The sequence below is a fragment of the Pongo pygmaeus genome, chromosome 2, assembly GCF_028885625.2.
Source record: "Pongo pygmaeus isolate AG05252 chromosome 2, NHGRI_mPonPyg2-v2.0_pri, whole genome shotgun sequence".
NCBI lineage: Eukaryota > Metazoa > Chordata > Mammalia > Primates > Hominidae > Pongo > Pongo pygmaeus.
In genome coordinates, this window is record NC_085930.1 from 1,018,399 (window position 1) to 1,042,657 (window position 24,259).

The 24,259-nt window shown below is 40.0% G+C and overlaps 2 protein-coding genes across 12 annotated transcripts in view; one reads left to right on the forward strand and one right to left on the reverse strand.

Moving 5' to 3' along the window:
• The window catches only part of RIOX2 (ribosomal oxygenase 2), a 28,338-nt gene extending 15,347 nt beyond the window's left edge, over window positions 1–12,991 (forward strand). For 7 of the 9 annotated variants that reach the window (XM_054480068.2, XM_063661444.1, XM_063661443.1 and 4 more), the window contains 6 exons: window positions 2,683–2,786; window positions 6,314–6,416; window positions 7,187–7,358; window positions 9,791–9,879; window positions 11,361–11,450; window positions 11,905–12,991. In XM_054480068.2, the coding sequence (XP_054336043.1) occupies window positions 2,683–2,786; window positions 6,314–6,416; window positions 7,187–7,358; window positions 9,791–9,879; window positions 11,361–11,450; window positions 11,905–12,063 (717 nt within the window). In that variant the 3' untranslated portion in view covers window positions 12,064–12,991. The remainder of the gene's footprint in view (window positions 1–2,682; window positions 2,787–6,313; window positions 6,417–7,186; window positions 7,359–9,790; window positions 9,880–11,360; window positions 11,451–11,904) is intronic. The other 2 variants (XM_054480072.2, XM_054480067.2) reach the window with 1 other exon arrangement.
• Window positions 12,256–24,259, reverse strand: part of CRYBG3 (crystallin beta-gamma domain containing 3) — a 131,665-nt gene continuing 119,661 nt past the window's right edge. For all 3 annotated transcript variants that reach the window (XM_054480062.2, XM_054480063.2, XM_063661442.1), the window contains 5 exons: window positions 23,432–23,571; window positions 20,340–20,463; window positions 15,928–16,086; window positions 14,789–14,948; window positions 12,256–14,007 (listed from right to left, as the gene is read on the reverse strand). In XM_054480062.2, the coding sequence (XP_054336037.1) occupies window positions 13,919–14,007; window positions 14,789–14,948; window positions 15,928–16,086; window positions 20,340–20,463; window positions 23,432–23,571 (672 nt within the window). In that variant the 3' untranslated portion in view covers window positions 12,256–13,918. The remainder of the gene's footprint in view (window positions 14,008–14,788; window positions 14,949–15,927; window positions 16,087–20,339; window positions 20,464–23,431; window positions 23,572–24,259) is intronic.

The following is a 24,259-nucleotide window of genomic DNA, read 5'->3' on the forward strand; positions in this document are numbered from 1 at the left end:
CTCTTCAGGCGAAACCTGTGTCAATGCCCAAAGATGAAATAGAAAGGCTTAGTGGCTGTGGTTAAGGGATAGGCATGGGAGGGTGACAGTGGAGGTCTTGGAGCCCTTATCCGCTTCTTTCCCCTACGCCAGTGGCAGCCCGTTCAGTTCATCTGCAGACCCAGACTCCCAAGATGAGATCACCCCTGTGATGGAAACACCACTCTGTGGCTCAGGGATCTGACAGATCTGAGTTTGAATTCAGCTGCTGTCACTTATTAGCTGTATGTCCTTGGTCAAGTTATTCATCCAAGTCTCCGTTTCCTCTTTATTAAAACAGAGGTCAAAATATTTACCTTGCAGGCTATGAGGATTGAAAAATATTATTTTGCTGCCTCCTTTACAATAAATCTTTAGGCGGGGTGCGGTGGCTCACGCCTGTAATCCCAGCACTTTGGGAGGCCGAGGCAGGTGGATCACCTGAGGTCGGGAGTTCGAGACCAGCCTGACCAACGTGGAGAAACCCCATCTCTACTGAAAATACAAAATCAGCTGGGCATGGTGGCTCATGCCTGTAATCCCAGCTACTCAGGAGGCTGAGGCAGGAGAATCACTTGAACCCAGGAGATGGAGGTTGCAGTGACCGAGATCACGCCATTACACTCCAGCCTGGGCAACAAGAATGAAACTCCGTCTCAAAAAAAAAAAAAATCTTTACAGGCAATATCTGTATGTCTGTCTTAGTTTTTCTGTTGCTTCTTGTCAAATTACCACAAACTCAATGGTTTAAAACAACATAAATTCATTATCTTATGCTTCTGGAGGTCAGGAGACTAAAAGCGGTCTCACTAGGGTTGCTGTACTGCATTCCTTCAGGAGGCTGTAGGGGAGAATGTTTACTTTTCCAGCCAGGAGGGTGGGGCAAATGTGTATGAAATGAATGAAATATAGTCATGTGCCACTTGACATTTTAGTCAACAACAGACTGTATATGTGGCAGTTGTCCCATAAGGTTATAATGAAGCTGAAAAATTCCTATCACCTAGTGTTATTGTAGCCATTGTAAAATGTTGTAGTGCTACGCATTACTCACATGTTTGTGGTGATGCTAGTCTAAACAACCCTACTTCTTTGCTAGTCATATAAAAGTGTACAGTAGGGCCCTAGGCTCTCCCATTCACTTACCATCACTGATGGGCTCACCCAGAGTAACTTCCAGTCCTGTGTAGATGTACCATTTTTTATTGTTTATACTGTATTTTTACTTGTCCATGTTTACATACATTTAAGTACACAAACACCATTGTGTTACAGTTTTCTCCAGCATTCAGTACCGTCACATGCTGTATAGGTTTGGAGCCTAGGAGCAGTAGGCTGTACCATGTAATGTAGGTAGCACACTATACTACCTAGATTTGTAAGCACACTTTGATGTTTGCACAGTGACAAACCACTTTTCTCAGAACATAACCCCATTATTAAGTGACGTGTGACTGTATACGTGAGAGCCTCACTCAGGCTGGCAGAGACACTCAGTAAATGATAGTTATAATTATCAGTAAAGCATTTACTTGAAGTACTGTCAGTTTGTTGTCATTCAGAGAAAATTTGCAACTAAGAGCTCTTATGAATATATATCATGATATATTCCTCTCGCTTTGAGGAGAATCTTAATTTTTTTTTTAAGCTGGTATTTCTTGAGCTCTTTCTCCAGGGCTCATGGTCTTAACCATTGCACTAGACTACCTCTTGTAGTTGCAGAGAGAAGATGAGCTGCCCTCAAGATTCCCTCTTTTCTCCATAGGTAGCCTGCTATATGGAATATTTTGGCCTGAATGGGATTAGGAAGGAGGCAGCTCAGGGCAGGAGTAATTTGGGGAGAATGTTTTGGTCCACTCACTTGGAATACGGTAGAGGAGGCTCAGCTGCCCAAGAAAATGATGAATTTTTGATTACATCTTATTTTTCAGTTCAAATAAGGATTGTATAGTTTTTCAATTCATCCCAACATTCATTGAGCCTGTGTTGAGTGCTAGGTGCTTTGCTAGGGTAGGCTCTGGGAAAGACAAGATGGTAAGATGCAGACCCTGCGCCTAGAAGTACTCAAAAATTATCAGGAGGTGGACTGGTGGATAAAATCATATAATCCAATCACATGCCCATCATTGCCCTAAGAGCTTGGAAGCAGCATCTCTAATCCTCAAAATAATCCTGTAATGTTTGGGGCTATTAACCTTCATTTTACAGATAAAGAAACTGAGGCTTTGGGCAGGTAAATTGCCAGATCATCAGCCAGTAAGTGGCTGTGTCTGTATGACTCTAAATTAAAGCTCCTACTCTTAACCACCGAAGCATGCGAGAGGGAGGAAGCAGGCTTCCCAGGCACAGGATGTTACCTTCCTTGATCCCTGCATCAGGGCAGGGTAGTCTCAGGTGAGTCTAGTCTCACCTTGAGAATGAAAAGATAGTGACTTCAGGCACCGAGAGCCTCTGTGGATCATGGTTAACAGTGACAGGCTCACGGACACAGAGAAACTAGACTAGCTGCACACAACATGAGCCCAGCATATAGACTGTGCCTTGAGGTTGTGGTTTCTAGAATGGAGAACTGAGACTCAAAGCCCATATTTATCTCCCTGAAATAAAGAGGACTGAGAAGGAATACATATTAACTTCTCTCCCCTTTCCTATTCCTTCCTTTAGCCGGGTGATTTGTTGTACTTTCCCAGAGGAACCATTCATCAAGCGGACACTCCTGCGGGGCTGGCCCACTCGACTCACGTGACCATCAGCACCTACCAGAACAAGTAAACACTGCCTCCGAGCTGCGCATGCTAGGACAGCTCTGAGTCCTGGCCTGCAGCAGCCACGTTCAGGAGGGACATGAGAGAGTTGGCACCTACCTCCTATGCAAACCCCAGGGTTTCTGTCCTTTGCTGACTTCCACATTCCTTTGATGTCCCATGTATGTGACTGGTCCCTCTGGACTTGCTCCTGGGGACATCATGAACCTGACTCTATGTAGGACGTGGGGCGTTGCCCAAATAGAGAGTCCTATAGTGTGGAAAGAAAGAGACTAGCTGTGGGTACCTCAGTGTGTTAGTGATGCCAGGCTGGGCTCATACTCTCTCTCTTTTTTTTTAATATGATAAAATATATAGAACATAAAATATACCATTTTAAACCATTTTAAAGCATAGTTTGACATTAATTATATTCACACTCTTGTGCAACCATCACCACTATTCGTTTCTAAAACATGTTTATTCCAACAGAAACTCTACCCATTGAAATCTCTTGGTCTCTTTGAGGTTTCTCTTTTTACAGTCCATGAAGTTAAAGTAGGACAGGCAGTCTGGAACAGCAGGAACTAAAGTGCATGTGCTGACAGCAGTTCCAATTAAAATCATGTTCATTTCAGCTAGTACCTCCTCACTGGGTGGCAGTGCTGTGTGAGTTATATCCAAAAAGCAGCAATCTTGCTGGTCCAAATCATATTTAAAAATACTAATCATGGCCAGGTGTGGTGGCTCACTCCTGTAATCCCAGTACTTTGGGAGGCTGAGGCGGGTGGATCGCTTGAGGTCAGAAGTTTGAGACCACCCTGGCCAACATGGTGAAACCCCGTCTCTACTAAAAAAAAAATACAAATATTAGCCAAGTGTGGTGGTGTGCACCTGTAATCCCAGCTACTCTGGAGGTTGAGGCAGGAGAATCACTTGAACACAGGAGGTGGAGGTTGCAGTGAGCCAAATCACGCCACTGCACTCCAGCCTGGGCAACAAAGCGAGACTCTGTCTCAGGGGGAAAAAAAAAAAAAAATACTAGTCATGAGTTAATGTGTTAAACAAATATGTACTAGACATTGTGTTTGTTGCTGGGAATTCAAGGATTTTATTGAAGAGGTTTTGAGAGAGCTTATACTTTGGAAGTGGTTGTAGGAGAAGAGATGGTGTGATAAATTCTGTTGTAGGTTTGCGGAGGAGACTCTTGGAGCATAGACGAATGCATTTAGCTAAGTAGGGGCATTAGGGAAGCCTTCAGAAATGACACCAATGCTGAGTGAGTCTTAAAGGATGAGTAAGTAGGGGTGGGTCAGCAGATCAGAGTAGGAGAGGACATTCTAGGTCCAAGGGACGGCAAGTCACCTCCTACCTTCAAGGCCAGAACTTGCAAAACAAGTTAGTAAGCATACCTCTGCTTCCTCCTCAGACTTTTCCGTGTGAATTTCACGTCTACATTTAAAAGACTTACTGGAGGAATTAGCTGAGGCCTGGCCCTAGTTTAGTGCTATCTTTCCTACAAGTAGAAGGCCCAAGCTTGTATTAGGCTTCCATTTTGAAAAATGCCCTCATCACTGTGGCTAGGTAGGTTCTTTGCATCTTAAGGGACAGAAAGTCACCAAAGCCAGCTCAAGAAGTGCACGGTCACTTGAGGCAGTAAGTCCTAGAAACTATAGAAAGGCCAGGCTACAGAGAGGCTGGAATCAGAAGTCCATTCTGGATTCAGAGCAGTTCTGGACCACATAGTTTGGCACTTTGAATATCCGTGCATCTGCTGGTGTCCCATCGTTAATGTTTCTCAGGTACTCCCTTTCTGTAGTTCTCTTTTCCATTTCTCTTGCTGCTACCAACTGGTTTTCTAGCGACTGGTGTTTTCTCCCTTCTGTTCCTTCTTCAGCTTCTGTTTACTCATAACATTAGGCCATCACCAGTTGCTGCTCTGACCTCCCTCTATCTCATTGACCCTATTAGCTTTTGCTTCTGTTAAGGACCTGACTCACTGTCTGTTTCCCATTCCCAAGAGTGAAGAACTGGCCGGCTGCCCCTGGGTCCTATTCATTTCTTCTCTTTTCAGCTGGGGCTGGGAAGAGCTTCCTAAGTTACAGAAGTTGCCTGCTTAGGATTGTGGGTGGGTACCATGATCAATGTGTCCAGGCTGGATTTTGACCTGTGTCTTGGTCAGTGATGCTGGAGCTAGAATGAGAAGATGTGACTTGAGGGCCATTGCTCCCCAGAAATGATCCTGTGTTTTGAGCCTAATGCTCCTTCAGGTACCATGTAAAGGTGAATATTTGGGGCCTCTTCCTAACACCTCTCAAGGTAGCATTGTTGGAGTGTTTGGGGGTCTGCTGTATGTTGTTGATGTGGTTGTTTTACCAAAGTGAACCCTTCAAGAGATATTCCTAAATTGTGGGAAGTCCCAATGTCTATTCTGACTCTTAGAGGAGCACTATTTAACTTCTACTAAATTCCTGCATGAGCTGTTGCTGTATGACCTCCACCTACATAACCCTGCAAAGGAAGCACCTATTTTATGGTGCTGAGAGATCTGCATGTGCCCTCCAGGTTGAGACTCAATTAAAGATGCAGGGTTGGATATAACATTAAGTCACAAAGCAGTGAGGCCGCCAGGTAGTAGATGTCTTGGGAAAAGTGTCTCTCATGTGGCTTTTGTCCTCCTTTGCAACTTTTCTGGGAGGGAAGCATAACAGTGTTAATTTTGCTTACTGAGTGAGAAGTAAAAGTCATACTGTGAATTTCCATTTTCCACTAGCCGGCAATTTGAAAGCTGCTGGTGACACAGGAAAATTTTAAATAGCTAAGAAATGTTTAAAGAGAGCATCCCCACAGAGTGCGTTTCTTACACTGGCACACACTTAGGAATGAGCCAATTCCAGATACCCCAGAGAAAGCAAAGGTAATTGAATAGGGATGTTTGTCCCTAGATGTTATTTTTAGTCACTGGCTTCTATCCCCTGGTAAAACCACTGCTAGACATAATTGTTTTGGAATTATTGATGGTAGATATTTTCTTCAGGAGTAGCATCCCTTGTAAGTGACAAGGAAAATGTAACATACAACTGTTCAAATAATTACACACTCCAGAGATCTGGCTGTTACCCCAAATTTCTGTTGTATTTATTGCACATAAAATTTGGTTTTAGGTCCTATAATGACTGTTTAAATTTCCTACAAATCTCCCCTCATAGATGCTTTTGTTAAAAATTTGGTCCGTTGAACTTCCTGTTTTATGAAAGTCTATGGTTAATTTTCTGAGAGCTTTTTTAAAAGAAATCAGTATTGAAGCCTAGCTTCCCACTTTTTACTTTGCAAGTGAGTGTCTGGAATGGGGAGGGAGGAAACAGGGTGGTTGATAAAGGTCTTAGATTTCCATGCTGAGTAATGTCCAATTAATGGAACTCAAAATGCCTGGACAGGGAAGCCATAATCCAATTTGTAACTTTTGGCTTTACTAGCAATAAGTATTTTATGTATATTTCGTATGCACTCACTGTTTTGGCTTTTTTTTTCCCCCTTGGTACATATCCTAGTTCATGGGGAGATTTCCTTTTGGATACCATCTCGGGGCTTGTATTTGATGCTGCAAAGGAAGACGTGGAGTTACGGGCCGGCATACCCCGGCAGCTGCTCCTGGTAAGGAGTAAAGGCAGGTAGGAATGAAGGATGGTAGCTGCAGCCCAGGCCAGCTGAAGTCCTACCTTAAGGACCCCAGGATACTTCTTCCCACATGAGCCAGGCTTGTCTACTGTGCTGCACTGCTGAGCTGTGTGACTTGCAGAATGAGTGGAGTGCCGTGTGTTATGTGGTGATCCAAAGAACTGTGATGTTGTACAGACAGCTCTGTATTTCACAGTGGCAGTAGCAGGCAGTGTGAAAATGTTGGTTGAGTAAATGAATAGTATGGCCAGGAGAACTGTAGATTTAGTACACGTCAGATTACTAGTTAAGAGAAACTCACTGTACTGGAGATCCTGGCCTCGGTGTATTCGTTGGCCTCCTGTTCTTTTATTACATTTTGAAACAGGAGTGTTATTTGATTAGTTTTGAGATGAGTGGATTAGAGCTGAGTTGAACAAAGGTTGCTTTCTCTGAAGCATTCATCTTAGGACAGTGACCTGCTTTCCAAAAGGCAGAGCTCAGACTGTACCGTATTTCCAAGGATCTCTATTTCTAGGCAAAATTCTGAAAATTTTTTGCAAACAATAGGCAGCTTAGAATTAACGGTGTTTATAAGGAAATGATGAGATATCATTCTTAGGGGCTCAGGTTGTCCCTTCCCCTTTGGAATGATATGGATTAATGTCTATACCGGGTGGCTGGCAGTTTTGCAGTCTACTGTGGAGACTGAGCTGGGCAGTAAGTTCTGCTGGCATCTGGGCCAGGACTGACTTCTGTGTTCCTAGCAGGTGGAATCCACAACTGTTGCAACAAGACGATTAAGTGGCTTCCTGAGGACACTTGCGGACCGGCTGGAGGGCACCAAAGAAGTGCTTTCCTCAGACATGAAGAAGGATTTTATTATGCACAGACTCCCCCCTTACTCTGCGGGAGATGGGGCAGAGCTGTCAACACCAGGTGGAGCTTGCTGTTTTCTTCTGGGTGGTCAGAGGCTAATGCAGGATGTTTGCGGTTTTTCTGAGTAGGCTCCTTTTTGAACAGATGGAAAGTATGAAGTGCTTTTGTGTTAATGTGGACCTACATCCATCCTTAGTGTATATGGCCAGACGAGAGGTGCTGCACTCAACCTTTAGCAACCTGTATCTTAGAAGTCATTTGGAAAGAACTTGTGTCCCACCCTGATGGGAAGTAAGAGTCCTGTCCTTTTGGGTGAGAAATATGTATATTTATAGGTACTCTGGTATTCATAGTCTTCAGGAAGTTTTCAAAATTTTGGAACATCGAAATAATCTTGTTGGAATTAAGTCAGGGATGGGTTGTCTTTGTTTGTGTTGCTTAAAGGAATACCTGAGGCTGGGTAATTTATATAGAAAAGAAGTTTATTTGGCTCATGGTCTGCAGGCTGTACAGGCTGTACAAGAAGCATGGTGCTGGTATCTGCATTTGGAGAAAACCTCAGGCTAAATCACAGGCTAAATCACAGTGGAAAGGGAAAGGGAGCCGGCATTTGCAGAACACATGGTGAGAGAGGAAGCAAGAGCGAGGAGAAGTGCCAGGCTCTCTCTAACACCAGCTGTCATGGGAACTAATGGAACAAGAAGTCACTCACCGCCCCCAACCCCAGGGAATTATCTATTCATGAGGGATCTGCTCCCCACAATGTGACCCAAACACCTCCCCTTAGGCTGCACCTCCACACTGGGGATGAAATTTGAACATGAGATTTGGATAGGACAAACATCCAAATCATAGCATGGGTAAAATGGTTACCATCAGCCAGTGAGATTCAGGAAATGTCCAAGATTATCATCAACCTTCTCCAAGGTACAGGTGCCTAATTTATGACAGATTTAGGCTGCAAATGATTTAACATACTTCTGGATGGATGATGTCATTGATGACTTCCAGATGGATGATGTCAGTATCCTATAGCAAAGACCACCAAGAACATACTCCTGAATTCAGATGAAATTGGACTTATTGACTTGTTGCAGTGGGAAGACCTCACACCATTGAGAACTGCAGGGCATCTCAGTAAAAGGGTGTTAGAAAAGATTTATAGGACTCAGGTGTACGTTAGGTGGTTTTAGAGAGGGTTCAAGGCAGCAGGGCTTTGCTCTGGATTGGATGCTGTCAGAAAATGGAAGGGATTCTATGATTAAGTCTCCTAAATGTTATCTGGTAGGCAGGAGGAATGTATGAGGCTGAAGTTATCAATGCTAAAGCAGAAGTGGTCACTCATTAGCCAGAGTAGGGGGATGTTTGGTCAGTGTTGTGGTTTGGAATATGTTCTTGCCTTGCCTGAGTCCAGACATGAGTATGTATGGAGTGGTGGTGTTTTGTTTTGACCTATCATGGTCACAGAGTGATCTCTGATGTTAGCATTCTGTGGAATTGCCTGTGTTCAACAGGAGAACACAAAGACCTAGCTGTGAGTACCAGGCCAGCTTTTTGGCTGCTCTTCTTTCTCAGGGTTGAGTGAAAAGAGTATTTTTTACTAACTTTAATAAAACTCTTAATTATGACCAAGAGAGAACCACTGAGATAGATAATCTATAAGGTCCCTTCCAACACTGATTCTATATACATTTTTATCATAGTCTTTGGAGGAAGCTTAGAATTTGTTTTTGATTGTAGCTATTCAAAATAGCAGATGTTTTACAAGCACATGGTTTAATCTTTAGCAGAACAGTTTGCTTATGCACCAGCTTATGGCCCAGACTACTTCAGTGTTTTCCTTATCTTAGGCATTATACTCAATAAAGTGATGATCCCTCACGACTCCTTCCCCGTGCAGATGACCCTGTAAGGCTAGTCTGTTTTTATTGGGTATTGTTCCACTAAGCTAAATCCAATTTGGAAAAAAAAAAGTTTTCTGTGGACTTTATTAGATGGCTTTTGTAGGATACTATGTCTTGACTTACATAGACTGAATAACTGACCAGGGTCACACACCTAATAATTGGTGGAGTAGTGCAATTTTGAACTCAGCTAGTACTTCCAGAGTCCACGTGTTGAGCAAGAAGCTTGTAGAGGACAGAACCTGGAGGAGTGAGTGTTCTGTGCAGAAAGCACCACAGCCTTATGTGCTGTGATAGCCACTGTACTTCGATGGTATTATTTTTGTATATTTATTGTACTTATAAGCTTACATTGTTATTTATCTAATTCTGTGTCTGTCTTCACTGTAAGAATGAGCTGCATAACGATGTGAACTATAATATCAGTACAGTGTTGGGGTAAGCAAATTCTTCAGTTGGAGCGTATGCCATGTTTGGATTCACCTGTAAATTGTTAGGAAATGTGTTTTCTATGTGTATGTGTAAGCAAGTTTGAATCTGCCTGTTTCCTTTTTTGAAGGTCGGCTTTCTCTCTTTGGGGTTTTCTAGGTGGAAAGTTACCGAGGCTGGACAGTGTAGTGAGACTGCAGTTTAAAGACCACATTGTCCTCACAGTACTGCCAGATCAAGATCAATCTGTGAGTATCCAAGAGGGAGGAGATTTCCTCTCTTCTCAGGGTATTTTTCATCAGAGGCCTCAGGTTATTAGATTAACCACTGGTCTCTGCCCTTCTTCTTTGGGAATCCACCTGCATTCAGTTTAATGCCATTTCTTCAGGTCAGATGATGACCAAATCTCACAGTTCCAATTCCATATTTTCTTGCCCTCATCCTCACAGAACCTTCCTTCATTCCCTTTATGTGGTGATTAATGTCTGGTCTTTGCGTCCCATCCTACTTTGGGCCTTACTGTTCTTGCTTGGACAGCCACAGACCTCGTTCCTGAGTTTCTTAGCCCCAGTCCTCCACACTGTGCAGATCTATATTTCTGTGTGGTTTTGTGGATATTGTTGCATCTCCTTAAACTCTATCCTGTAGATTATGGAGAACAAAGTCTATATTCTGTAACTTTGCTTCCTAGCCCAGTGATTCCCCAAACTGGCTAACTGATCATGGAGTCAACTGGAAAGCTTTTTAAAATTATAAATTCCTGGGTTTCATCTGGTCTTGGAGCCTTTGGATTTATGTTTTCATAGAGCTCCCTGTACAGTCCTAAGGACCTTGGAACGATCTCATACCATATGGCTTCACCTCATTCCTCCTAATCAGCTCTCTAAGGAGCTATCCCATGAATGATCAAGGGGGATGAGAGGGGCACTCAACATGTCTCGATAACCAGATTGTTCCAGCCATCAGGGCCAGACTTGGAATATATATATATGAATATACATGTACATATATATATATCCATCCTCAAAAGTACATATTCCTACATCCCTGTCTAAAAAAAAAAATAGTGATTCTGACAACCAGTCAGTTTGAGACATTGTACGCTAGGCTAAGATTTTTTTGCCCTTATCTAAGAGGTGACAAAGAATGACTAAAGGCTCTGGAAGAGACAATAAACTGCACTGTGTAACACGGGGAGTGAAGGGAGATAGGGACCATTTGGGAGGGTAGTGTAATTGAAATGGAGTTTTTTTATCGATCACACAGCTGGTATTTCTCAGGAGTTAATGACTTCATGATTATAAATTGTCAGTTTATACCTAGAAATGTCAGATATTTTTGATTCAAAAAAGATGATAGTGCAGGTATGATTTAAAAAACTGAGCATTTCATTGATAAGTTGATACATAAATTATTGCTTTCTCATTAAATCCTGAAGATGCTCTTCCAGGTAGCACTCCAGCTGTTTTATCTTTAACAACTTAGAATGCCCATTAATTGCCACATACAAATAGTAACCTGTGGTGACTAATGAAGTATAGACATTGTGTGGATGCACACACCCGTCACTTTTTGCCAAAAGGATTCTTTACAGTATTCAATAAATTTCACTTGAGCACCAAGGCTTTTAAAATTTTTCTTGGTGTTGACCTATTGGAAAACCTTCCTAGTACTGACACCTTCAGTGTTGTGTTGGTGATGGCCTAATGCATTTATTTTTTCCCCAAAGGATGAAGCTCAAGAAAAGATGGTGTACATCTATCATTCCTTAAAGAATAGCAGAGAGATACACATGATGGGAAATGAAGAGGAAACAGAGGTTTGTTCCAACTGAAAACAAATGCCTATCCTGTGACTTGGGTGGTGGTTGGGAAGAATTGATTATTTTTGATTTATAGGTAATATGCTTTTTATGGCTGCACTGTGGACTTACCATTTTGCACTACTCACAGAGCTCCTGCATGGGGATGATTAAGTCAGACATTTCTGTGATACATGCACACCAGTTTTAAAACATACTAGCTGGGACCTGTAGCCTTATAGGAATGGTATAATGTAAAACATTTCAAATTACTAATATCACTTACTACATAAATTAGGATGCCTTTTATATAGAAGTTGGCATCTTTTATGTTATCTAATTGTAGTATATCTAAAATACTCATGAGGGGTATCAAAAATAATGATGTATTGAGAATAAATTTACAAGAAAATGCTACTTCAGTGACATAAGTAGTATACATGTATTTTGACTAATAAATTTATCCTTTCAGTCTCATGGACTTCGCTTCCCTTTGTCACATTTGGATGCACTGAAGCAAATTTGGAACAGTCCAGCTATTTCTGTCAACGACCTGAAACTTACTACAGATGAGGAAAAGGAAAGCCTGGTATTGTCCCTCTGGACAGAATGTTTAATTCAAGTAGTCTAGTGCCTTTGCAGAATCAAATGCCTACTATTTTATATGCACATATTAAAAGCAAAGACCTGAGCCGAGGAGAGGATGAATTCAAGTTTCCTTACCTGCGTATCTACTAACATGAGACCTCCCTGTTACAGGTGGTCAGTTGGCCAAATGTACTAACGGGCACATGAAAGAAAGAACAGCAAATTACCAAGTGTCTCAGAAAATGACAAAACCATATTTTGACAAGTTTATTTAATCCAGTGTGGTAGAAAAGGCACAATTCCAATGTGTCATTTAGAATTGAATGTCATTAACCTGGCTTTGTTCTTTGGAAGAAACAACTTCTTTAAAGAGCTTCTTTGGCTCTAGAAAAATTTCAAACAATTAAAATAAGAAAAAATTTTAAATTTTTTTTTTACAATGAAAATATACATACCTTTGTGTATAGACAAGCCCATGCCCATTAAAATAAAGTTATCCTGTAAGATATAAATTTTATTAAATAATACTGCCCCACAGATGAGAGGCACGCAACACCTATGGACAAAAGGGAGTTACAGAGGCTGCTTAAAAGATGGAGAAAAGCCTGAGATTGAAGGAGGAAAAAACCCAGTATTTAAAGTCTATAAAAAATACTCAAAATAGTGGGTCTTCGAGTTTAAAATAGTCATTGTTATTTTACATTCTAAAGTGCATATAGGTTGATATTTTTTTAAATATCATTGGAGAATTTAATCTTTATAAAAATAGAGCATTTTTCTGCTTTCTGGCAAAACTTGGGGACAAAAGGAAAAGTTGTCTGTCTTAATGTAAGTTTCAATCCAATTCAGCAGGAAAAAAATGCTTGTGAATTGTGCAGTAAAAGGTGGTAATGACTACTGGAAGCTAAGTCAAAGGTGATTTCCTACCTGATTTTACTTAAATAAAAGTTACTTACAATGGGAGTGAAAAACTGAGGAGTGAAAAACTGAGGTTTCTATTATTTAGTAGAGAAATCAACTCCACATTTACTTAAAAAGATGGTAAGGTCAAGGTTCAAATGCTACTGTGTTCTAATTTGGACATTTGAAATTTCTCTTGAGGCTAAAAACAAAAAATTGATGCCTCTCCTTAAATCTAGGATGAAGTGTCAACATGGAGACAGGTAACCACTGTTGTAGAGTCTTGTCACCTAAAGGGATGTCTTGGTTAACACGTAACAGTGCAAGTTTGGCCACAGGTTATTTGTACTTTTTTAGTTTGAAGGACTGAGGAAACAATAGCTACAGAAAATACTTCTTGTGCCTTATTCCTAACAAAGCTGAGGTCCCTGCCTGGGGTTAGTTACAAGTATAAATACTTATGAGGTGCATTCGTTATAAAAGCCTCAGTATAGAAACCTTAAAGTTTATCTAGGAAAGTTTAGTATATTTTCAGATGTTGCTAAAAAATTACTCATCTGTTTGCAAAAGTATGACTTGACCTGTAGGAATCTGTTTCTTTATGCTTTGTACTCATACAAGCATCTAGGTAGGATATTAATAAATAATACAGGATAATAGCATCACCAGTGTCCAAAAAACGAGCCATCAGGAATAGGATTCACGTTTGGTGGATCGGAGAGAAAATAAACACTTCAGGAAACTTGCTCACCACAGCTGGAGATCAGGAATAGAACCTTTCCCAGACATCATAATATTTTCTTTATAGCAACACTGAGTAATGGCAAGAATATTTTGAGCTTTTTCCATGGTTAAGAGCGACAGTCTGAGAGGCTGGAGAAAATGTTCATTCTGCTCAGTGATCCAGGAGTGTGAGGACAGTAGCTTCCTTTCCACATCCACAAGACAATGACAGATGTGAGTTTCCTTCTTCGCTCTTTCTAGGGATGTTGATTCTCTCACAATATTTCAATGTCCCATTTCTGTGTTTCTTCTCCCTCCAAGGGCTGATTTACAATTACATGAGTCTTGTCACAATAATTTCCTCCTAAAATAGAAATTCCAAAAGAAAAGATTATTTGTTCAGGCAGGTGCTTAGCAATTTCACAATTTTCAGAAGCTTCTGTTCAGCTCACCATTTCGGTGGATGAATGTGTCATTTACAAAGAAGTCTGAAATGGGAAGCTGAGTTTGAACAGGCTTAGCCATTATTCACCTCAAATTGGACCTTACTATGATTCAAATTGAAATACTAAAAGGTATAATACATGATTGTATAAGCGGCGTGCCTTAACAATGTGATTCTTTAGAACAAAGTGCTCTGAGAGAACTCTGGCTGAATGTCAGATACTGTGTTTTTGTTTCTACACCAACAAAACTGTGACTAACCCAATTAAAGCAACAGCCATGAATAATATTGGCCCTGACCTTGCTGAATTCAAAAACAAGGTTAATTGATACCTACCATAAATTCTAGCTGAGGGTTTTTAAGGACCATGGCAATTCCTGGCAAATAGCTAGAGATGTTTCTAAGAAACAGATGACATTCATTTTATGGTTTATGGTGCTTCAAATTTAGAACTGTTCTGAGTTCATGGAGCAAATGAAAGTTTTACAGCTGTACTAATGAACAAAAACCCTAAGCTTTGTTGTTTGGCTTTTCCTGCTAATTGTTTTGTTTGTAAAACTGCCTATCTTAATTTTCTTCAAGCATAATTTTAAATGACTTAACATTTCTCTTATACATAAGGATGCCCTTTACCCAAAATGAGATTTGAAACTGAAACTAATATCCAGGGACACAACATTGGGTATCATCAAAGGCCCACCTTTAACATCAAGGACAAGTTGATCACTGAGATAAGAGCTGATAGTTCCATTTTTATTCAGTCTCCACTTCTGCCTGAATTGCCCATGTTCAGTCCATAGAGCTACTTTAGCTCCAGGTGTGTCCCGGCCACCAATCACATCAAGACATGTATCACTGGCCTAAAAGGGTTAAGAAATGATTAATTGGCAGTAGTATGTTTGCTAAAGTAAGTTGAATTAGGTCCCTTTTATCTTAGGTAAACAAATCATAGACAGGAAGTGTGTGTCTTATCTAAAAAAAATACTATATAGTATAATTTCAGTAAGCCTTTTTTAATGTCTTCTTTATGGCTGTGGGTAGGAGATGGTACAGAAATAAACCAACTGAAATAGAGGTACTTGTTTTTAATAGGATGTCTACATCTGACAACAGATGTTCAATAAAGATTTGCTGAATTGGAATTAAATGTTAAATCCCTGTTTGCTTAAAACGTATTATGTTGAGCTTGGTTTTCTTATGAAAACATTGCATGATGGGCTAAAGATATCCAGACAATAATTACTTTTAAATGTTTTTCATTTTTGAAGCATGAGAAAAAGTAGATAATCCATTGATGATACAATAAAACACAGTCTGAATGTTTTTAAAGTAGTGTTCTATTCCCAATGCATTAAACATAACGGAAGGGTCATAGAAAAGAACCCTAAATTTTATTTTTTAAGCTTCTTCCAATAACAGCTTTCTTCTTCTACTGCTTCTTTGTATACTTTGAAAATGAAAGGGTTTCAACATATTTAGAATCACAGCGATGGCTGATTTTATCTGGGCGATCAAGTAAGGAACATCTTACAAAAGCACATTGTCCAACTTAGATCTGATGACTTATACCATTGGTTGTAAAAAAATCACTTAGGTATATCCATAATACGTGATAACCTTTGTGTTTACTTAAAAATTGAAACTGGATTTTCTTGTTCAAAAAATTAAGTCAATTTTATATAAATGTTTTAGTAATAAATGGCAGTATTTTTATAATCAACACCTGTTTCTAAGAAGTTGCACTGTTTTATCATGCCAGTTGATTTGACAAGATTCTAGTTTTCAAAACAAAAAACTGAGACCAGAAAGTGGCGTACTGTTATCAGTGGGATTGCTTACCTTGGATTTAAAGAGTCCTCGGCAGTAGTGCCAGATCTGAGTATTCTTTCCACTATAGGGAGAAATGCACACAGATGTTGCCCTGGTGTCTGCTAGATTTCCAGTGACTGTCAGATATTCATCCTGGGCACGGTTCTTTATTCTGATATACACTGCAGGCTATGACAGGAGAAACAGCCATTTAGAAATAAACTTTTGAATCTGGAAATGAATCCTTCCAGAGGAGGAAAGCTGGGAGGGAAAGTGAGAGGTAACTATCTTAGTTATATCAGTTTCACTCTTATTCCCTTTAGTAAATTTGCATAGATTAATATGGTAAATCCTTAGGCTGTAGAGCATAAAGCTTAAATTGTACAGTCTCTATTACACTTTGTGACAAGTGCCCTTTTGAACAGCATAAAGTAAAAGTTTCTTTCACTAGAATTCCACGTGGCGAGGAGTGGGGTGGTAAAGAATTAGGGACTTGACTTGATGAGTTTCATTCAATAGTGTGTCCCAGCTGTGCTGAGGGAGGTAGGGGAGTTAGAATAAGGCTAAGGTATTACCTACAAGGATTTTCTAACAACTTCAGAAAGACAAGTAATCAGACATACTGTGGAGCTATGACTAAATGCCATAAGTTGGCCCTGGGAGGTCTTGAAAAACCCAGATAGCTGAGGGCACTAGTAGCTGTGATTATTTGTTTATATAAGACCTTTATTTCTTCAAAAGTAGAGACCATGTATGTTTAATGACTATACTTAGGTACTCAAAAATTGTGTAACAAAGGACTTCATCCCCTTGGCCTGGAAGTTTTAAGATACATACAAAAAGTTTTAAAATATTAAACCTGGGACTTGCCTCTAAGGAGAATAGCTAATATTTATTGAACACGTAGTATGTGTAAGCAGTGTGCTAAATGCATTCTGTGCCATTATGTTATTTGTCAGAATAACCACAAAAACCTTTTAAGAAAGTACAATTATATCCTAGTTTTACAAATAAGGTGAACACAGATGTAAAGAAGCCAGGTTCCTCTTAACCAGGATGCTCTCAGACCTATGTTGAAATGCACTAGTTGCTCTTAGGCACAGGGAATAAGAGACGAATTCCAAAGGTGGCAGTGTAAGACAATGAAAGGGCAGGGCACATAATCGAAGCACAACAGAAGCCATTATTTCAGCCCTATGACTTAGGCCTCCAGCCTTAATGTAATAAGATACATGACACCCAACATCCCCACCTTTGGTTCATCTCATTGCCATCCCCATTAGAACCCTGGCTGAGTAACAACAAATGGTCTCTTAAGAGAGCACTTTCATGCTAAGAAACATTAAGTGCTTAGGTAAATGCAATAGGTCATATGCTAAGAGAACCAATGAACAGTCTACTGTTTTTGAAACTTGATAGATCAACGTGAAGCCAACTGACTTTTGGTAATTAAACCTTCCTAAGGAAATACACATTCTCAGCACTTAAGCCAATAGAAGGACAAATTATCTGGCCATTTAAAGCAGGCGAACAAGATCTCTACTTGGCAAAATGTTTTAAATGTTTCAAATCCCTACTTCCAACATTAACAGTGCCACAGTAGTGTACTTAAATGTCTATAATTCAGCCTGATCTACTGCAATTATTAATTCTTGAGGCTTCAGTATATCTTTATTACATTTTAATTACCTTGTACATATAAGAAAACAGGCGTGACCTTCAAAGATGACAGAGTTCCAATTACTTTAGGACCAAACATCACAGTTTTAATCAATTAACTCAGGCAAGGTACTAATTACCCTTATTACACATTTGTAGTCTGACTGCTCTGTAATTATACTTAAAAACACTGATATACATTATAAGTACCTTAGTGACTTCCTAATTCCCAGCCTCAAAGAGGATCACATTTTAATTAGTCCTGAATTTCTAAACAAGAATAAGAACCAAAGCAGTACCAACAGCCTTACCACAAATTTAAATGTGACCCACAAACTACTATTTTAGAAACTCAGAATTCCTTTGTTGGATTTCAAAATTGTGACCTAAATAAACAATAGGAAAAATAATCTATTAAAATATTATTTTGAAATTAAATGTTTAATCAGAATAGGAATCAGGTAGCTTCTAAAGCACAATGAAAGAAAACAGCATACTATTCTTGTTAAAAAAAACTTCCTTGTAAAAGTAGAGGTGGCTGTTCTATCCTTTACCAGAGAATCTTGAACAATAGGCAGCGACATCCTTCTTCCCCCACAAGGAACCACCATTAAAAAATGAGGAACATATTTTCAGTGTTGAACTTGGCTACTAAAGTCTCTAACAACAGAGGGTCAGCATTATTATGTAGTTAGGGAAAGCTAAACTGAATTCCTATCTCTACTTTGCTTTTTCGGATGGCTTTTCAGTGGGCTTACTCCCTGTTCTACATGATAGGGGTGGGGAATAAGCAAGATGTAAAGGTCATGAGATCGTCTACCACACACTCTGTGCCAGGAAAGCCATTAATGTTTCAGTAGCCCTCAAAAGAGCATCTTAAGGGACATTGTGAATAATAATAATAAAAAATACTTTCAAAATAAGTGTATTACCATAGTAATATGAGCCAGAGCCATATCAGACTGTTCATATACATTATCTTATTTAACCGCCACAGCAATGAGATGTAAGCAATGTGATCACTGCTTCACCAGTGAGAAACCTGAGGTGCCAAGAAATGAAGTGACTCACCAAGCTGCACTGCTTACAAATGGCAGAGCCAGGATTTGAACCAACAGAACTCATGAGTGGTGGGATTAGCATGGTGTGTGTGCACGTGTGCATGTGAAGAGGGTGACAGAAGACCAATTAGGTTAATATTTTATTGGCTACCATTTATTTAACACTTAAGTAAGGGTTAAATAAGTGTCAGGTCAGAACATCAGAGCCTTAGCATTTAGATCCACTAGGCTTTATTCAGCTCAGTGCCTGAAATAGGTGGTACTCTCTAAGTGCTGATCTTAGGCTGATGGAAAGTAGAGTGTGGTTGCTTAAGAACACCGATTTTAAAGCATAGTAGATTTGGGCCCAAATCCTGTTTCTGACACTTGATGTGCTTTTATTGTCACAGGTAGGAATCATTATCCCCATTTTCCAGTTGGAGCCTTATTCTCTGAGTCTTGTTATTCCGACTAGAAAGTGGGGATAATAATTCCTACCTCAAAGGACTGTTGTTGGAATCAAGCAAGAAAGTGTTCTAAAGAGATTAGAGAGAGGTACTAACGCCATATCCACGGGCCGTCACACCCCTGACAGTTTCACTTGGGTTTTCCACCTTCCATGAAACCTCCCCACTACTCCTACACATGTCGATACTTCTTTTCTCTGAACCAGGGACTGCCTGTGGCTTTTGGATAATTATGCATTGTTTTGCATTTTATGTTACTGCTTTGAGTTGGACATGTTTTACCCAACAAAAATGTAAGCTTTAATAATATTGGCAGAAATCGCATCTATCTTTATATTTTCCATTATACTTTGCATAATATCATTGATCCATCCACTGATATATTCATTCCTTCATTAAACAAATAGTTCCTCAGCTCCTACAATATTCCAGACATTGTTTCAGGCATTAGGGGTAGAGCAATGAGCAAAACATGCACAGTCCTTGACTTCACAGGGTTTTCTATAGAGTGGGAAAGACCCTGATCCAACCACAACGCTAGGGTTATAAACTGCGTACAGTGTTTTTGTAGAAAAAGAACGCCCAGGTCTTTTATGATCTAATGTAGATTGGGAGAGAAGGTGGGGGAGGCATTCTTGAGGACCTGACACTTAAGTAGAATTTACAGGGATGACTAGTCAAATAAAGAATGAGGGAAGAACATGATACAGAGGGTGCAGCCCATGTTAAAAGTCTTAGTGGGAAACCACTCTGTACTTTGATGCCTGTGACACAACCATGTGAAAGATGAGGTTAGAGAAGCAAGGTGGGGTAGGGGGTAGATTGTATTCTAAGTGCAGTGGGAAGCTTTTGAACAGAAGACTGACAAGCAGTAGGTGTGCAATAAATACTTATTTTAATTAAATTGCCAGGATCCATCCTGAGTATTATATAAGTAGGGAGGGGAATATCCAAATGCTTAGAAATTAAAACTAGTACAGTATCAAAGTTCATTCCTGTTACCAAGGTTTGCCACAGAACTTACAGTATCTTAGTTTTCCACGAAACGTGAACATGGCCAATGAGGCTTTGGACTGAAAACTGAAATCCAATGTTGACTTTAGATACAATCTTACAAATTGGTTAAAATGTACAAGATATCCGCATCCTAATTCACTCCCCCTACTATGTAAATGGCAAACTAAGTTAAATGATCATTATTTTAGATGCTGTGGTTTATGACATTTCTACTACAAAAGCAAGCTATTTGGAATCTTACGGTTCTTTTTCTCCTTACCTGCTTCATAGGACGGAGGGAACCAATTGTTTTCCATCTGCTGAATGCTGTCCAGTTTGGGATCTCATTAGGCCTGAGTAGGATTTGTCTTCCCAAGAAATTGGATCCTTCATAAGCTATCCATCTATGAGAACAAGAAAGAAAAAAATAGTGTACTTCAAAACAAAAAACCAGTCCCTCATCAAAAGTACCTGCACTTTGCCTTATAGGGTTCATAAACTTCTAGGTTTGCAGACTTTTAAAACTGCACATTTTTTCCTAACAAAAATCAGGGAGGTATAGGAGAAAACCCACTGGCCTAGACTCAGAAGATTTGGGTTCCAGTTAACAATGCTGGTTTCCTTTCTTCCAAAATGAATTCAAGGTTTCCTCCATCTCTGAAATCCTATATTTCTTTGATAACATTGTCATAGCATTATAACACTTAAAGGCAGACCATAACCTCCTATTAACCAGCAGAAAATCACACTCCTGCCCCTAGAGTCACCATCACATGTCCTTCAGGGCCTCTAAGTGTGGCTCCAGTGAACTCTCCAGACATATCTTCTTCCACTCCTCCCTCCACAGCTTCCCCAAAGCCACCAAGACTTCTTAGATTTGTTCACAGAAGTTCTCCATCACCCTCTTCAAGGCCCAGCTCCTTTGAGAATCCTCCCCGAAACCCTTGCCTTCAACTCTGGCAGCATTAAAGTGTGTAAAAGTACACTTGAGTCTCAAGTTTGGAGTCCAGAGTCTCAAGACTTATTGAATGGAACACAGTCATGCCCATTGCTTTAAGGATTGGCTACGGCTGCTCTTGCACTACCATAGCAACTTCAGTAGTTATGACACAGACAGATGACCCACAAACTGAAAAGACTACCTAGCCCTTTACAGAAAAAGTCTGCCGAGCACCACCTTAGGTGATTACTAAGCTTGATGACTAAAGAGAATGTGCTGGAGTCACTAAGAGCACCTGAAATTCTCAGCAGGACTCAAGGTCAGTGTACACAGTGCTTTAAGAAAGTGTGTGGAGGATGAGATGGCTGCCTTGCTTTATTTTGATAAACCACCTGGAACTGTGGCAGGGGTTGTCCTGGCTTGCACCAAGGGAGGTAAAGCCTTGTGGATGAGGCAAAGAGCACCAGCAGCAGGCAAGGTAGTCTGCTTATCAGATGGACCAGAGCTCAGGAACAGGGTCATCCAGGGCTTAGGACACAAGCTACAGAAGGTTGCTTGTGCTGCTATGGCAGCAACTTCAGCCCCTCAATCTTTCAGCTTAAAAACTTCTAAAACTCACAAAGTGCAATATTCCTTAGGGACTTGTACTTCAGGTTAATGCAGGAAAAGATACCAACTTGAGCATAAGTTGTGAGGAGAAGGGGAGAGCTGAGGAAAGCTTGATGTATTACAGCTATGAAAGCTTGGGTAGGGATGACTGACTCAACCTGACCACCACCAAGAAAAGTCCTCCCTGCTCCCCACAACCAAGATCAGACTTGGCCAAATTATGGAGAGATGAATGAGATGGATGGCCCATTCTTGTCCCCTCCTTCCTACACAAATCTAATCAATCAGACTGGTGGAGAGGCAGGTCAGCATGACCACGGACAGGCTTAGCTGCCTCTCCCGCTGCAGATTCTTTAAACAGTCAGGGAAGTTTCAGTTATAAAATCTAGGTAAGATTTTAGGAAAATGTACCTAATTATATATTGATTTAAATGAATTCCACAGTTGGAAAACTGTGTGGGATGGTGCATTTAAGCATGGCTGTCATCATCACAGATCAAAGATGTGGCATAGCATGGGGATTAAAACAAACCCAACTTGTCACCAAGGGAAGCTGGCTGTACATTAAGTAGTATTCTGTAACCTATGAAAATCCTTAGGCAGCCTTCACTGTTCCTTACTCCATGTTCCAATTCTCTTAAAGAGAATTTGGAATAGTGAGAGTAGGTGGCTAATAAGCCAAAGAGAAGAAATAAGAATGTCAAGATAAAATGGCACCAGTGTTCCAGAAAAAAATGAAATAAAGTGAGAAGTTTTCAGAAGTGAGTCAAGTATCAATTTCACTCAGAAATGGAAAGAAATGAATTAAAATGTTGTGAAAGACCTATATCACAGGGATGTAAAATTCAGTTAATTGGTAAATAATATATTGGAATCTTATGCTTAGATAGAATAAATCAATTTGTTTGAATAAACATCAAACGATTTAAAATGTTTTGCAGAAGAAAATTTAAGCTATTATACATGTGTATAATATAAAAGCCATTTATTGTAATAGTTTAATTTTCAACTCCACTTATATTATTGGCTTTCTCTTTATCCCCAGATATTTAAACCAGCACAGTTGATTATCACAGAATTTCAAAGCCATAGAAAAACTTTTAAAGCCATTTTTTTATTAACCATCAAGAGCTATGTGTGTTTTTTTAGTTGACTTTTGCTACCAGAACACTAACAGTGCAGGAGTAGGGGCTGGTTTATATGCCGGACTCTTCAGAACTGGATTCAGAGGCAGATTTTCCAGGAAGCAAACAGAGCTTCAACTTCAAAGCCCCTCACTTGCAGGCTTCTCACCATTTCTGTCCTAAATATTCACATTGATATCTAATATTTCTATCATAATTTTAAATTTTTTCTTAAAGGCAGCTTTCTAATTTGTAAAAGCACAGGCCCCTGGGTCTACCCTGACTGACTGATAACCTAAATGAACAACAATACTGGTAGGCAGGCTAGGCCAGCCAGTGTAGTCCACAGGCAAGTGAGTACCCTGGAGGGAACTGCTCTAGAATACACGGCTATTAAATCAAAAAACAACACCGAACATGGTCTTGCCAGCAGTCACTTGCCTTAAGCAGGAAATTGTCTTAACCAAAGTTGCTGGGATATTGAAATTTCTTCTGAAAAGAAAGTTCAACTGGGTAAAGTCATCTGACTGACCTACTCTATGACACATGTTGTGACCGTATGGTAGCCCTTCTCTTCCAAAGGGCTCTTCCTCAAGACCACTTGAATGCATACTACTACACAGCGGACTTGGTTTGCAACTCTGCAACTCTGTCTTAAAACAGTAACTGAACCAGACCAAGCCTTTCTCCCATACTTACAGTCCACTTTTTACCCACACAGACTGGGTGTAGAAATGCAGGTCCTTGTTCAGAACAGAGTTCACAGCCTCTTCTAGATGTAACTCTCTTCCCTCACAATGCTCCAGAGCAAAAAGGCTGATGGAGGGTTCTTCAAAAACCTATTAGCAGAAAAAGAAACTGTCACCATAGGAGTGGCCATATCTCAGTGACATCCCAGTCTGAACACAGGGTACCCTGGATCCATTGTAGTCTTAAATGCATGGAGTTTACTGTTTTACTCTCTAAGGTTGCTATAGTCAAAACTGCACTGGAAAGATTAGATTTTAATAATTTTTATTCACTTTTTTGTAAATTAAAATTCAAGTTATCAGAAAAGCAATCAATCTCATAATAAAAACAGCCATAATAAAGAGACCCATGATTCCAAATCACAGATTAAGGTCTTGTGGTACTGTAATATGGACCATAATTAGTCCTGCCAATGCTTTTAGCTGGCAACAGAATAAATATGGAATGGCACCCTAATTTCTAGGAGGTCACAGGAGCAGTCACTAGGAATGTAAGACTCTGTGGTGGTAAGCTCTTAAAAATATTCCTAGGAGGAAGAATAAAGGCATTTTTAATTTAAAAAAAAAGCTGAAATGCACAAGAATGGTGGTGATTTCTGCGTTAAAAGTATTTCTTCAACCCATCATGTCAGACAAGAATAGACTCAATATTGCTTTTTCATTCATTAATGTATGCAAGACACCATGTTAAGAGACTTTTGGGGGGATGATAAAACAAGGCACCATCTATCCTTGTGTCTGGGGAATTACTAACAAATAGCTAAATTAAAACTGCACA